At 42.4% G+C, this 15367-nt stretch overlaps 1 protein-coding gene and 1 pseudogene across 1 annotated transcript; one reads left to right on the top strand and one right to left on the bottom strand.

Annotated features, from left to right (window-relative positions):
• Nucleotides 1-357: 357 nt before the first annotated feature.
• Nucleotides 358-5217, bottom strand: LOC147180345 (uncharacterized). Its single transcript, XM_086083033.1, has 2 exons — nucleotides 5088-5217; nucleotides 358-2148 (listed from the first exon to the last, which is right to left on the bottom strand). Exons 1-2 carry the CDS (start codon nucleotides 5215-5217, stop codon nucleotides 521-523), a joined length of 1758 nt encoding a protein of 585 aa, XP_085939159.1. The 3' UTR covers nucleotides 358-520.
• Nucleotides 5218-9154: 3937 nt separating this feature from the next.
• On the top strand, nucleotides 9155-10777 carry LOC147180346 (uncharacterized; annotated as a pseudogene).
• The last annotated feature ends 4590 nt before the right edge of the window (nucleotides 10778-15367 follow it).

A 15367-nucleotide genomic window follows, 5' to 3' on the forward strand; every position in this document is an offset into this window, starting at 1 on the left:
AAATTTTGGGTTCTGGGGGGCTCCATGCAAGATATCAGCTCGTGGGGTCTCAATCAATATGAAAAAGGTCGAGATCAGCGAAGGACGACACGAGAGGAGCTGGTTAATGATCTCCCTCAAGAAAATGCAAACCCCCCCCATGTCATTCTTTCAATTTGTTTCTGATATTCTGTCTATCACTGTTAAAATAAAGTTGCCATAAAAATCAAAGACTTATTAATTTCTAAGTCTGAACATTTTTTAAATAAGCAGGATCACTTATTTCCTCCCTCTCTATTTTATTCAAAATCATTTACACTTTTACAGCACACCAGACTCACTCCCTTCATCTTTTTAAGCTTTAAAGATCGCTGCTTTTCTCACCAGCACACTTGTGTGTCTCAACAAGCTTTTTACTAGAGAATCTTTTAGCACAAACACTGCAACTAAATGGTTTCTTCCCAGCATGTGTTCTTGAGTGGCTTTTTAATTGTCCCTTGTCACAGAAGCTTTTGCCACAGTCTGAGCAGGAAAAAGGTTTTTATCCAGTGTGGGTTCTTGTGTGTATTTTTAAAACTGACTTTCGTGAGAAGTGTTTGCCGCAGTCTGGGCAGGAAAAAGGTTTTTCTCCAGTGTGGGTTCTTGTGTGTCTTGTTAAATTTCCCTTGTTAGAGAAGCTTTGGCCACAGTCTGGGCAGGAAAAAGGGTTTTCTCCAGTGTGTGTTCTTTTGTGTATTTTTAAATGTCCCTTCTGAGAGAAGCTTTTGCCACAGTCTGGGCAGGAAAAAGGTTTTTCTCCAGTGTGCTTTTTTGTGTGTCTTGTTAAAGTTGATTTATGAGAGAAGCTTTTGCCACAGTCTGAGCAGGTAAAAGGTTTCTCTCCAGTGTGTGTGCTTTTGTGTATTGTTAAAGTTCTCTTGTCATAGAAGCTTTTGCCACAGTCTGGGCAGGAAAAAGGTTTTTCTCCAGTGTGTGTTCTTTTGTGTATTGTTAAAGTACTCTTGTCAGAGAAGCTTTTGCCACAGTCTGAGCAGGTAAATGGTTTTTCTCCAGTGTGTCTTCTTGTGTGTTTTGTTAAATCTGACTTCAGTGAGAAGTGTTTGCCGCAGTCTGAGCAGGAAAAAGGTTTTTCTCCAGTGTGTGTTCTTTTGTGTATTTTTAAATTTCCCTTGTGAGAGAAGCTTTTGCCACAGTCTGGGCAGGAAAAAGGTTTTTCTCCAGTGTGTGTTCTTTTGTGTATTTTTAAATGTCCCTTCCGAGAGAAGCTTTTGCCACAGTCTGGGCAGGAAAAAGGTTTTTCTCCAGTGTGCTTTTTTGTGTGTCTTGTTAAAGTTGATTTATGAGAGAAGCTTTTGCCACAGTCTGAGCAGGTAAAAGGTTTCTCTCCAGTGTGTGTGCTTTTGTGTATTGTTAAAGTTCTCTTGTCATAGAAGCTTTTGCCACAGTCTGGGCAGGAAAAAGGTTTTTCTCCAGTGTGTGTTCTTTTGTGTATTGTTAAATCTGACTTTAGTGAGAAGTGTTTGCCGCAGTCTGAGCAGGAAAAAGGTTTTTCTCCAGTGTGTGTTCTTTTGTGTATTTTTAAATTTCCCTTGTGAGAGAAGCTTTTGCCACAGTCTGGGCAGGCAAAAGCTTTTTCTCCAGTGTGGGTTCTTGTGTGTTTTGTTAAATTTCCCTTCTGAGAGAAGCTTTTGCCGCAGTCTGAGCAAGAAAAAGGTATTTCTCCAGTGTGTTTTCTCAGGTGAACTTTCAAATTCCATTTTGAACTGAATGTTTTCGCACACTGAGAACATTTGCAGCGGTTGTTGTCAGCATGATCACCTTTAGCGTATTCATCATCGTCAGTGTCAGCAGACTGTGACCTTATGTCATCACTTTGTGCTAGTGATGATCCCCATTGGTCTGCATCACCTTCTGTCTCCATGTGTTGAGGAGTTGAGCTGCTTGGAGGCTCCGCCCCTCTGTCCTCCTCACTCTCACCCATGACTTCATCTTTACTCTTAAAAGGGGCAAAGGTCAGTGGTGAGTTGGTGACATCATCCTCAAACTCCTCCTCTTTGACGAAAAGGGGCTTTTCTTCCTCTTTGATGTAAGGATGCTCTTCTTCCTCCTGTTTCACATGAGGAGACTTCACCACCTGTTCCTCAGGACGAAGACATTTCTCACCAACGTCTGCGGGACACAAGAAGGCAAACATACATTTGGTCGAGTTAAGTCAAATCTCTAGCGCGCCTTGATGTTGTGTATTATTGTTTCTAACCGGCCGCTAAGTGGTCCCGACGAAACGGCCTAAATGTGCACATTTGTTTTATTCATAACCGCTTGTAAATGTCTACAAGCATTCACGGCAAATCTGAGACATTGCACGCAAAAATAACGTTTGTGGGAGATTTGCCGGTTACGGCAAAAATAACCGTTGCCTAAACAATCACAAACTAACGCTACAACATAGTCTCTGTAGTAACGTTATGCGACTTTTCCTTATGGTAAAACGTTATGCCACTTTTCCACATATTGAAATAGTTCTCAAATGTGTAAGAGACATGTCTGTATTTTTCTTTTCTTCAGCTGCCATGACCAGTCGCTTCCATTCACAACATTAGCACATGGCTACTGTTAACATTGTTAACATTTTTTACTGTTTCAATTGATATTTTAACCGTTTTGAATTTAGTTATAGCTGTGTAGTAATAAGAAAACAGTTAATTCAAATGTTATTCGATGTATAGTGTCTTTGTTCCAATCCCTGGAAAAGGAATGTCTAATAAGGTTTCTGTTCTTATCTAAAGGAGTATATGTTTGAAAGTGCAAGCAGAGTTTCTGTCCATAAATTATCCGGTCCAAGAAGTGCCGGGACCAATTATTTTCCTACATCTGGAGTGGACTAAGATACGAGCTGAAGATTTATTATCTGTTTTTGTATTTCACTCTTCCCACAAGGACAGGAGACAGGAGGGGGAGACTATTTTCTGTAAACACTGTTTTTGTATAAGTTGGGATGAGCCCATTTAGGAACCAATGCTGATTCAGTAAGGATCCTTCATGGCATCAGAAATTTCTGAATAAAAATCTCTTGCAAGAAAACCTCTTCACCGATCTCAACTTTGAGTTTTATTTTAACACGCAAGAAAACAAAGAACGTTTTCTATCACTACCATGACAGAAACCACTGCTCCTTCGAGAGAGAAGGGTGTGGCTTAGACATGGCCTGGTGCAGCTATTTACATAAAAGTGACACAACCCTAAAACAGGCTGTTTTGAACAGAGCGTTTTTCTTGGCTGATTGAGGGACAGCAAAAATATTAGATCCAAAGTCAATTTTGATGAATGCATGTCACAGACATGTCTTTTACACATTTGAGAAGTATTTTAGAATGTTGAAAGAATAATATGAGACCCTTAAAAGCAACCCTTCCAACCCTGGTTATAAGTCTGCACTTCTTCACGTAATCATGACATGTCGCTAGCAGAGAATGCTAGTAGTAGCACGAAAACAAAACAATCAATCCTGACTAAGGGTTTTAGGACAAATTCCTCTCAACATCGCTAATTAAAACGCTAACGCTATACCTACTAAACTGATGTGCCGCTGACATAAAACAACATGTAGTCATTTCCATTCCAGAAGCTGGCTGAGTAGCACAAGAAATAGTTTAAGATTTTATTGATTGTTCTAATAACTGTTGTTGCAGAGCTGCCAACTGTTACGGGTTGTCCGTATTTTTTCGCACTCTTGATTAGATGCACTTATAGAAAGGGAAAAAGAGCAGACGGTGGTTAGATCATACTGAAGCGGCCGCGTATTGTTCGGCCAAGATAAACAATCTGCGGTGGTTATTTTGCCGTAACTCATTTAATTCCATATTTTTCAAGTTTCCTAACTCGTACATGATGATCTATTGTGTCAAATGCCTTTTTTAAATCTACAAAAATACTCCTGCTACATTTTTTGTGGGGTCCAGAGAACTGGTTATTTCTTCCATGTGGACCTCTTTGGTCTCAATCCATATTAACTGTCATTTATCAATTCATACTCTTCAATGAAATAATCTAGAAAATTTGCAAAAAAAATGTCTAAAATGTTTGAGAAGTTCCATATCACTTTTTTGGGTTTTATTCTTGTCCAATTATAGTAATCTTTCTTAGATTTTCTCATAATATTAATGAACTTATCTTATATTTCTGTTCTGCTTCTACAGTTCTTAATTTTAAGAATTTCCTGTATAATGTGTTCTTTTTTTTGCATGCATTTTGTAGCCCTTTCGTGATCCATGTTTTTTCTGTGTATCTTTTCTTCTGGTAGTAACATTTTATTGGACAATATGCTTATCAAATAATGCTTTAAATATTCGCAGGAATGTTTCATATGATTTGTTAATGTCAGTCTCCTCGTATACTATTCTCTCTGTTATCAGTAATTCATTTCTTAAGCTGTCAATAGATTCTTCTGTTCTTATTATTTTATAGTTAAACACATTAAGATTCACAGACAATAACAAAATTCCAATCATACCTCACAAACAGTCGCAGATGATCACTGATGTCATTCAGAAGTAATCCACAAATCGAGGTATTATCCATACAGTGAGTAAATATATTATCAATTAGTGTGGCGGAATAAGATGTTACCCTGCTTGGTTTTGTGATTAAAGGAAATAAACTCTTACTAAACATTACATCGATAAATTCATCAGTTAGTTCATGCTTATTAGGATTTAAAAGATCCAAATTGAAATCCCTGCAAACTAACACGTCCTTGTTTTTTTATCGCTGGAAAACATTCTTTCCCTACAATTATTAAATAATTCAATATCAGACCCCAGAGCTCTGTATACACAACCAACCAATATATTCTTCCCTTTTTTCCATACAAATTTCCAGAATAATGGCATTCATCTTCTCCACTTTTTTTGTATTCTAATCCTTCATCAACATACAGAGCCACTCCTCCTTTTTTGTTCTGCCTGTTTACGTAGTTCAGTTCATACCCATGTATTCATCACTAGCCTTTGGGGCTCTGTAGGATTCTATTGAACTACAAACACATGGATATTATTTTAACGATAGAAATAAGTTCTTCACGAAGTAGGCGAGCTAAGAAGTGTACAAACCTGCTCTGCGTAGCACAACACGAGGCTGCGTGCAAACATTGCCCAGCAGTTGAAGTCGAAGATGTTGCTCCTTCTCTTCTTTTACTCCAAAAAGTTCCTCCTCGTACTTCGGTGTCGTTCTTGCACACATGTTGGCACAATAACGCCCAAAAAGTCACACTTGATGTCTCGTTGTCGATGTGTCGCGATTACCAAACGTGCCTCCTTGTTAGCGGCTAGCAAGCTAAAATAAGCTAAGCTAACTAAGCCGCGAATCTTCAACGTGCACCGAGACGAGTTGATCCGGCCACAAAGACTTAATAAATGATGTTGTAGTCCTTCAAAGTAGCGATGGGCGTCCTGTGTGGAGGCTGCAGTCAGTTCAGCACCAAATCGGAAAGATTAATTTAGCGGAGGGCGTCTGGTGTGGTGAAGAAGCGAAAGGAGACGTGCGAGAAGTCGAGGACACGCCCACACTGCGATATGATTGGCTGCTGGAAGCTTCGATCGTGTATGGAGCGCTGTCATCAAGTCACCGACAGATGTCGCCATCTGCAAATTGAACCGCGCATTTTTATTTAGAAACACGATTTTACGGTACTCTGTACAGCCATGCACATAAAATTATATTACTTTAAAAGAAATTGGAAAAAGTATTTGCTTTTGTGAACATTAGTTTGCTCAATGCAGAGGGGCCAACTCTTAGCCTGTCTCGTGTCAGTCAAATCGGGCCTTCAACACTATTTTGGATTAGGTTGTCTAATGCAGTGTTTCCCAACCAGGAGTATTGCAGCACTGCACATGGAGATCCTGACGTTGACGTCACGCGTCCCAAAATGGTCTTCGTGCAGCCATTTTGAACAATGATTGACAGCTGTTGTGGACCAGCTGCCACAACCAGAAGAGGCAAAAATAAATAAATAAATAAAATAAATTAAAGGAAATGAATGTATCATTAACCGCATTAAGCCACATAGTGGATGCATTATTTTTAATGTGCTGATCTATTTGACATTTGTTTTGTGGCTCAGGGATTTCTTCTGCCAAATTACTGCCAACATTAACAAAATTCTCATTTAAATTATTAGCTATGTCTGAAAAATTTTCAAACAATATTTTTTTCTTTTATAAAATATTCTGGATAATCTATTTTTTTAAGCTATTTTTCACACTTGATCTCTTCTTGACGACGTGTTATGTGCTTCTCTCTGTGCTAAACTAAGCTAAGCTAAGTAGGGCGAGAAACATCAACGCGCACCGAAACGAGTTTATTCACACGCTGAGATTTAATCAATTATGTTGCAGTTGTTGACATTTTGTTGTTTCAATTTAATTATAACTGTTTTGATTTTAGTTATAACTGTTTCGATGTAGTCATAACTGTATTAACTTACTCAGTAAAGCTTGATGAGTGTACTAAATGTGACGGAACGTTTGAAGATTCTTTCTTCCTCGTATCTGAGGAAGAGAATGTGTTAAAAAGGTTTCCTGTGTAAATAGTGGCTGTAACAACTTCACTAAAGATAGCACAAGGAAAGACTGGAAACATTTACACTGACTCTGCGTATGCACATGTGGTTGTGCACACCACCATGGCAGAATGGCAAAGAAATGACTACATGACTGCAACAGGGACACCTATTAAACACCATCAAGACATCTTTGCTTTGAAAGATGCCTTACTACTGCCTAAAGCAGTAGCTGTGATAAAATGTAAAGGACATTCAAGAAAAAAATATTTAGTGTCAGTAGGAAATGATTCGGCAGACAAGGCGGCAAAGGAAGCGGCGTGCTACAGCCCAACACTACAATTGATGGTGAGCGAAGGTGAATTAGGAGAAGGACAAGAAATAACCACAGAAACAATTAAGCTGTGGCAGGAAAAGGCAAGTCCAGAAGAAAAAAGTGTGTGGATGTCCAAAGGGGGAGAAAAAGATGAAGCAGGTATATGGCGAAAAAAAGGTAAATATATTCCATCCCAGATACAATTGAAAAATCTAATTTCTGAAGCCCATGGAATATGCCATGTTGGTGTCGAGGAAACATTGAGACGACAACACACCTGGTGGCATCCCTACATGAGACAAATTGTTAAAAGTGAACTGCAGGACTGCAGTGTTTGCAATAGATAACAGTATGCCTGTCACGGTGTGGTCACGAGCGGCGTGGTGTCTGTCGGCGTGTGAAGTGGAGGACCCAAAATGCAGGGAGGCAGGGGAACCACAGCAGGAGTGCGGGCGAAACTGGCGTGCTTTATTTGACAGAAAACACTAACCAGGGTACTGGTTAATGCTAACTAAACAACAAACTGAAAAGATACAAAATCAAAATGACAGACAGAACTCCGGGGGTGACCGTGACAAGCAGCAATGATCCCACGCCGACAGATCACCACCCGGGAACTAAAAACACTCACACTAATTGGGTAACTAGCCACACCTGGGTCCAGGCACAAGTGGCTGAGGGCCCGGATTGGTCAACCCGCGGAAGGGCTGGAACCCACTCAGGACCAATCGGGACCCTCAACCAAAACCAGATCTTCCCAGACATGACAATGCCTACATCTAAACCTCCTCAGGGCACTCACGATCCGGAAGTGACTGCTCCGGGGCAGGTGATTTCGATGGATTTCACTGACATGATAAAACCAGTGGCAGGATACAGATATTTGTTGGTAATAGTGGATTCCTTTTCAGGATGGCCTGAGACACAGGCAGTAGAAAAAGCATTGGGGCTAAAACATACATTTGGTTCAGTGTATCATCCCCATTCAGTGTATCATCCCCAATCCCAAGGACAGGTTGAGCGAATGAACAGAAATATTAAAGACAAATTGGCTAAAGCACTGGCCTCCTCAAAATTGAATTGGCTACAAGCTCTTCCTGTTGCATTAATGAATGTGCGAATGTCACTAAACTCAGCTAAAGGCTGGACTCCGTTTGAGGGTCACACAAACAGACCATTTCCGACTCCAACGGCACCACTGGGAGAGTTGCACCTTGCATTACCTCCAGAACTCAAACAGCTAGCATCTACGTTCTCCAAGCTAACAAAAAAACAACCAGATGCTCCTTCAGAAATAAATGATTGTGAATATGTATGGTTAAAAGTGACTAAACGAAAATGGTCTGCACCCAGGTGGACTGGACCCCACAAGGTGACGGAGAGGACATCTTGTGCGGTTCGCCTGCATAGAAAAGGGGACACGTGGTTCCACATCTCGTCTACACGGCCCGCCAGATCCGCCTCAGGCTCAGCGATCTCACCACCTGAGGACCACCTGACGACCCGACCGGAAAACCACGTCTACTGATCCAGTGTCCGGTTTTCCCTATTGAGGACATCATTCAACAAAGATTGAGTCACATTTACGGGCAAAATAATCCCGGTGACCAATCCTAGGACCTCGGGCAGTCTACCCTGGGGTCCTAAAATAAGCTGACAACGCCATTTTCTCATTCAACAAAGAACATCATCTCGAGATGGCTTCAAAGTGGGAACACATCTCCATCTGCTGCTACATCACGACACTCTTTCTCATATTGATTTTCTGCCAATCTGGTATCTCTGGAAGCCCCTCAATACAACCTTGAACGTAACCACAGCGAGGTATTGTTTCTCCACACATTCCCTGGATCATATCCTGGACTTGTAATAACTCAATAACAGCGACAGTGGCCCCAAACACGAACACCTCTGTTAGAATTCCTATTAGGTCTTTGAAGGGATTTAGGAACACTAAGCAGACTAAAGGGGAAGACTGGGTAGAATACTGAATACATTTGACAGGACATGTTTTTCGGCTAGACTGGAGTACTTTTATAACTACCCAGGACGCAAGTCACTGGCCACCGGGAACTCGTGACGAGGCTATTTTCTTTAGCAAAAGGGTAACACTGAGTAAACTGGGAGGTCAACCCGAATTGACTTTTGCTCTTCCCGATGAAAATATACGGCTGCCTAATGCAACTCTATATCACACCTCCTGTTGGGGATTATTACTATGGGCATGGTTCTCCGGAGCTGACCCCTATTTTCCCAATTTAGTTTGTTTCAATAAGACTATGAGTAACGTAGAACAACCAAAAATGACTAATTACATGAAGGTGACCGGGGTGAAAGCTGTTAGCGTACTGCTCGATGGTGTAGATGAGTGGTTCCGTGTTACGACAGGGTTGTCCGGCAGCAGTAACAATTGGCTACTGCTGGCTAACGAAGCAGCCCGTGCCACTAACGAAAACTGTGTAGTATGCGTAGGACCACGACCTCTATTACGAGTAATCCCTGCTAAAATAGAGGATCACTGTGTAATGGAACTTATGAATAAAACTGTCCCCAATGTCAATTGCTCTAAATGGGATAAGGTGTATACCCTCGTAAAATGGTAGAAAAACAAACCAATATTTTCAAACAAAGTTGCGGATGGTAATTTCTCATGTATTAAAATGTCAGGAACAGGAGAACAATTGGGAGAACTAAATCACATCACTCACTGCATTTCGGCAATAGACGTTAGACAAATGTTCCAACATCAATCTAGAGGGGACATATGGTGGTGGTGTGGCGATAACAGAATATTTGATAAGTTGCCTTTGAATAAAACAGGATATTGTGCTCTCATCACCCTCCTACTGCCAGTACAAATCTACCCCACCTCTGTTGATAACCTTCTAAAAATTATTGATAATTGGGAACCCAAATTTCCTCCTTTTCCAAAAACCAAACGGTCCTCTTGGCAAAAGCAGAATGTTCCCACTTACATTGATGCAATTGGAGTACCAAGAGGTGTGCCAGATGAGTACAAATTAGCTGATCAAGTGCTCTCGGGGTTTGAATCTACAATTTGCTGGTGGTGCACCATTAACAAAAACGTAGACAGAATTAATTATGTACATTATAATGTACAAAGGCTGGGAAATTGGACTCAAAGTGGTTTTGAGGCTGTACACGGCCAGTTGGCTGCCACATCTTTAATTGCATTCCAAAACCGAATTGCACTAGATATGTTGCTGGCAGAAAAGGGCGGAGTCTGCTCAATGTTTGGAGATCAGTGTTGCACCTTCATTCCTAACAACATTGCACCCGATGGAAGTTTGACTATTGCAATTGAAGGGCTGCGTACACTCAATAAGAAAATGAAAGAACATTCAGGTGTGGATACTTCTGTATGGGATAATTGGATGGATGTGTTTGCACTATAAAACTTTAGTTTCCTCTATTTTAATATCTATCACTGTATTTGCTGCTTTGTTAACAACATGCGGGTGTTGCTGTATTTCATGTATTCGTTCCCTTTGCCAAAGAATTATTACCACTGCTATAGAAAAACAGGACGTACAAAATAAGTCTTCTTATATGATGATTGTGTTACGGTCACAGAGTGGAGAACCCAAATGCAGGAAGGTAGGAGAGCCACGGCAGTGATGCTGATAACTTAGTTTTAATCAAAAACCAATTCTATCGCGCAATCATAAGGTCGATGCGGAGGGAGAGATAAGGCCCGGTCTACTTCCCGTAAGTCGTGGTATTCTACTGGCACATTTTCTAGGTTAATCGGTTCCATTATTGCTTTAGCTGGGCTACGGTGGTGGTTTACGGCTGACTGCAGGCAATGTGAGTGACAAAACAAGCTCCATCTCTCTAACCTAGGCATGCCTTATGTCAGGGTTGTGCCTGGCCAGCCAAGTCAGACCCAGGACCACTGGGGCTGACCTGGAGGGCATAATGAAAAACTGTCTAGTCTCCACGTGATTTCCCGTTAAACGCATATTTAGACTCTCTGTTCTATGTGTAATCACCCCCAAGAAGCGCCCGTTGAGTTTAGTTAAGTCAAATCTCAAGCGCGACTTGATGTTGTGTATTATTGTTTCTACAGTGGCACCTTGACTTGGGCCCACCGCACAGGGTGCGATGCGTCAGAACCCGACTTGAACCGAACCATCTGTGATTTTTTTTTTAAGACGGTTGGCGACACAATCCCGCACATAATCAGATCTAAAATGGACACCCTCCGACGGGAACCGCACAAGCCTGGCTTTTAAGATGCACCAATCTCATCTCTCCGAGCCCAGTGAGTCGATTTGATTCCACAATGTCAAGCCTGCGCTCCGGGCCGTCTTGATTTTCATGCAAATGAGGATGCCACGGCGATTGGCTGACAGTCGGCTACATCGCATCTCCTAACGGCGCACAATGGCACTAATGCCCCTTTCTAGCTACGTCCATCTGTGAAAACACCAAAAGAAAGGCCACCCATTCACACTTAGTACGTGCTTAGTGCTGTCTCTATTGAATATTTTTAAAATCGATTAATTTATCGATTATCCAATCAATTAATCAACTAATCAGATTCATTTAAATGTTGCATTTAAGTGTATTAATGTACCTGCAAGGGGGCACAAGCCAATGTCTTCTTGTGCCGGTCCCAAGCCCGGATAAATACAGAGGGTTGTGTCAGGAAGGGCATCCGACGTAAAAACGTTGGCCAAATCAAACATACATGTGAATCAAATATATGACTTCTATACCAGATCGGTCGAGGCCCGGGTTAACAACGACCGCCATGGGTGCTGTTGACCTACAGGGTGCCGGTGGAAACTGGACTACTGTTGGTCAAAGCAGGAGAGGAGGAATGTGTGTTTGTAGGAAGGAAGAGAAGAGGAACACCAAGAGTCTGGGACCGAGAGTAGGGACTTTGAATGTTGGAACCATGACAGGAAAATGTAGAGAGCTGGTTGACATGATGCGGAGGAGGAAGGTGGACATATTATGTGTTCAGGAGACCAGGTGGAGAGGGAGCAAAGCTAGAAGTTTAGGAGCAGGGTTCAAGTTATTCTATCATGGTATCATGATAGCAAGAGCAATGGAGTAGGAGGAGTTTGTTAGGAATGTCCTGGAGGTAAAAAAAAAAAAAGTGTCCAGCAACTGACTCTGTTTTGCATACGCAACATATTTTATGGTTCGACTTTTTGAAGCACACAATTTATTAATATCGATATAATTGGATTTAATATTTAAGTAATTTTATTTATTTACTTTTGCAATGTTACACAAAAAATCGTCAGTTTATAAAATGAAACAATTCACTATGTAACTGACTGACATGTTGGATAGTGTTTAAGAAAGACACAAATTTGTTCGCAGAAAGTGGTCTCTGTTAAGGAGGCATTTGTATTTGTTTAAAAACAAAATACACTAAAGTACTCACTGTGAAGAAAACACCAGTTTTAATATTTTGTTTCAGTGATGATAAAAAAAGAAACTATCTTCTCATTGAAAAAACATACATTGGTTGATGATTAAAAAAAAAAGTTCATTTAGAACCCTAATTGTTTATTATAGTTTGCTTGACTTTAAAACAACTTATTTTGTGAGTTTCAACACAATTACAAGCTTAAAACAAATACAGAACACATTCTATCTTTTCATTTTTTCAAATGAGGTTTGGCAGCATATACTACAAGTACTAACAAACAGTTGGGATGAGAAGTTTAAATTACTTTCTGCAGTGCTACAACATCTGACTAATATATATGAAATGTGGCTGTATGGGTTACACAGTATACGGTGAATAAATGGCGCACATATGGGCCACATGACATTATTTTGCTTAGGGCCCCCAAATGGCCTAGCATGACTTGATGTTGTGTATTATTGTTTCTGAAGCGGCACCTTGATTTGGGCCCACCGCACACTCGGACTGGCCCATCAAAAAATATATATATATTTGGGCGACTCAACCCCACACATGGATCACTTTGATCTATGGAAAGGTTTTGCACCAGTGTGTGTTCTTTTGTTCATTGCTAAAGTTGACTTTTGAGAGAAACTTTTGCCCCAATCTGAGCAGGAAAAAGGTTTTGCCCCAGTGTGTGTTGTGTGCGCTTTCAAACTCCATTTTGAGCTCATGCCCTATCACCGATAGCATATTCATTATCATCATCATCATCTTGAGGAGAGTGGGACCTTATAAGAGATAGACCGATACAGGCCGATATTGGGCATTTTGGTCAATATCGGTATGAGCTCTTTTTTTTTTTTTTATCTGACGGCCGAAATAAGGTAAATGTAAAACCATTTTAATCTCAGGGAGCTATATATTTACATTTTCAGTTAACTTTATAAGAGATGCTACTGACCCTAGGAATCTTTTGAACCATTTGTTTTTGTTCGACATTGAAATGTGAAAGTTTAAGATTTCAGGTATTTTTAAATTTTGGCGTGAAAATATTTACTGTAGAGAACTAGAGAGCTGTGGAAATAACTTGCTTAAGTTTCCATTTAACTTTTTAAGACGATACAATGTATTTTAGAAAATGTTGACGCCAATATGCGCCATGAAAATGAATATCAGCTTCAAATATCGGTTATCACCCAACTAATAATCGGTATCGAACCTGAAAAAAACATATCGGCCTATCTTTAGACCTTATGTCATTACTTTGTGCTTGCGGTGGTCGCCAGTGGTTTGCATCACCTTCTGTCGTCATGTGTTGAGGAGTTGAGTTGCTGCTTGGAAGCTCCGCCTCTCTGTCCTCCTCACACTCACCCTTGACTTCATCTTCACTCTTTAAAGGGGCGAAGATCAGTGGTGACTTGGTGACATCATACTCAACCTCCTCCTCTTTGATGTAAAGATGCTCCTCCTCCTTTTTAACATGAGGAGACTTCAACTCCTGTTCGTCGGGACGAAGATATTCCTCACTGACGTCTGCAAGACACAAGAAGACAAGCGTGAGTTGATGTGTATAATTGTTTCGACCGCAGCACCTTGACTTGGGGCCTATCGCACACGGTACGATGCATCAGAAAACCAAATCGAACCGGACCATGGGGGGCGGCGGCGGCTGGCATATCAACCCCGCACACAGAGTGATTAGATCTATGGACACCGTCCGAGCTGAATTGACTTTTAAGGCGTGCCAATCTCATCTCTCAAAGCCCAGAGAGTCAATTTGCTTCTGCTATGTCAAGCCCTTGGGTCTATGTTTTTTGTATATGTAATATAATATAATATAATATAATACAATATAATATAATATATATATATACACAAATAAATCAAAGTTTTAAACAAATATCCTCCACTTGTCTTACCTGCCCCCGTGATTTTATTCTTGACCATTTTAAAAACTACAACTGGCACTTGATACAGTTGCCCCAGTGACAACAAAAAACAGACCCAAGGTCCATGGATCTAAGGAGAAATGAGGAAGTAAAGAACCTTAATGAATATGCGAATGTCACTTAACTCAGCCAAAGGCTGGACTCTGTTTGAATGTCACACCAACAGACCTTTTCTGGCTCCAACAGCTACATTGGAAGGGACGCACGTTCCGGAACCTCCAGAACTCAAACAACTAATATTTACTAACTCCAAGCTAACAAAAAAACAACCAGATGCTCCTTCAAAAATAATTGATTGTGATTTAATGCACCACACACACACACACACTTGTATATACACTGGGTGGGGTCACATTCACGGTTTAGGGGTAGAGTTCGCCAGTCGGCGAGCTGGCGGACTCAGTAACAGGGGTTAACTTTCACAAAGAACGCTGGGGTGACGACCGGGGCCTTCCCCCGCTGGGCCTGGGTTTCGGGGGTGTCGGCCGCCCTCCGGTGCCCCCATCTCCCCCTTCTGCCCCCGGTGTTCCGTCCCTCCACACGGCGGGGGGTGGGGTGGGCGCGGCTGCCCTCTCCGCTCCGCTGTCCGGCCCCTCTTCGGCGCCGGTGCCTGGGTGCGGGTGGTCCCCGGGGGCTGAGGGGCGGGGGCTGCCGGTTGGTCGGGGTGGGGTCGGGGGGGTGGTGGTGGGGGTTGCGGGGTGGGGGGTGCTGGGGTGCTGGGGTGTCTGGGGGATTGGGGACCTGGGGGCGGCTGGGGCTGGGTTGGGGTGGGTGGCGTGGGTGGATGGGGGGTGGGGGGTCGTGGGGGTGCGGGGGTTGGGGGCCGGTGGGGTGCCTGGCGGGCCTGCAGTGCCCCGTCCTGCTGCGTTGGGTCGGGGGCGCGGGCCGTGTTGGGGTGGGGGGCGCTCCTGCTCCTGAGTTTGCTCTCCGGCCGGTGGCCCTGGCGGGGCCCGGGGGTCGTCCTTTGGCGCTGCCGCGGCCTGGGGGGCCCTGAGGTGTTGCGCTTGCTCTGTTCCGGCGGGGGTTTGACGGCTCCCCTCTTTGGTGGAGATTTTCATGCATGCCAGATCCACCACACCAGCATCTACCGAAACTCAGACACAATCTGTTTCCTCCTCAGGTCATTGAATCGGTGGAGGCTGGTGTCTGTGGATCTCACTCGGCTTCGTCTGTCC

The sequence above is a fragment of the Leptonotus elevatus genome, chromosome 1 (assembly GCF_054856555.1).
Source record: "Leptonotus elevatus isolate MCC_2025b chromosome 1, RoL_Lele_1.0, whole genome shotgun sequence".
NCBI lineage: Eukaryota > Metazoa > Chordata > Actinopteri > Syngnathiformes > Syngnathidae > Leptonotus > Leptonotus elevatus.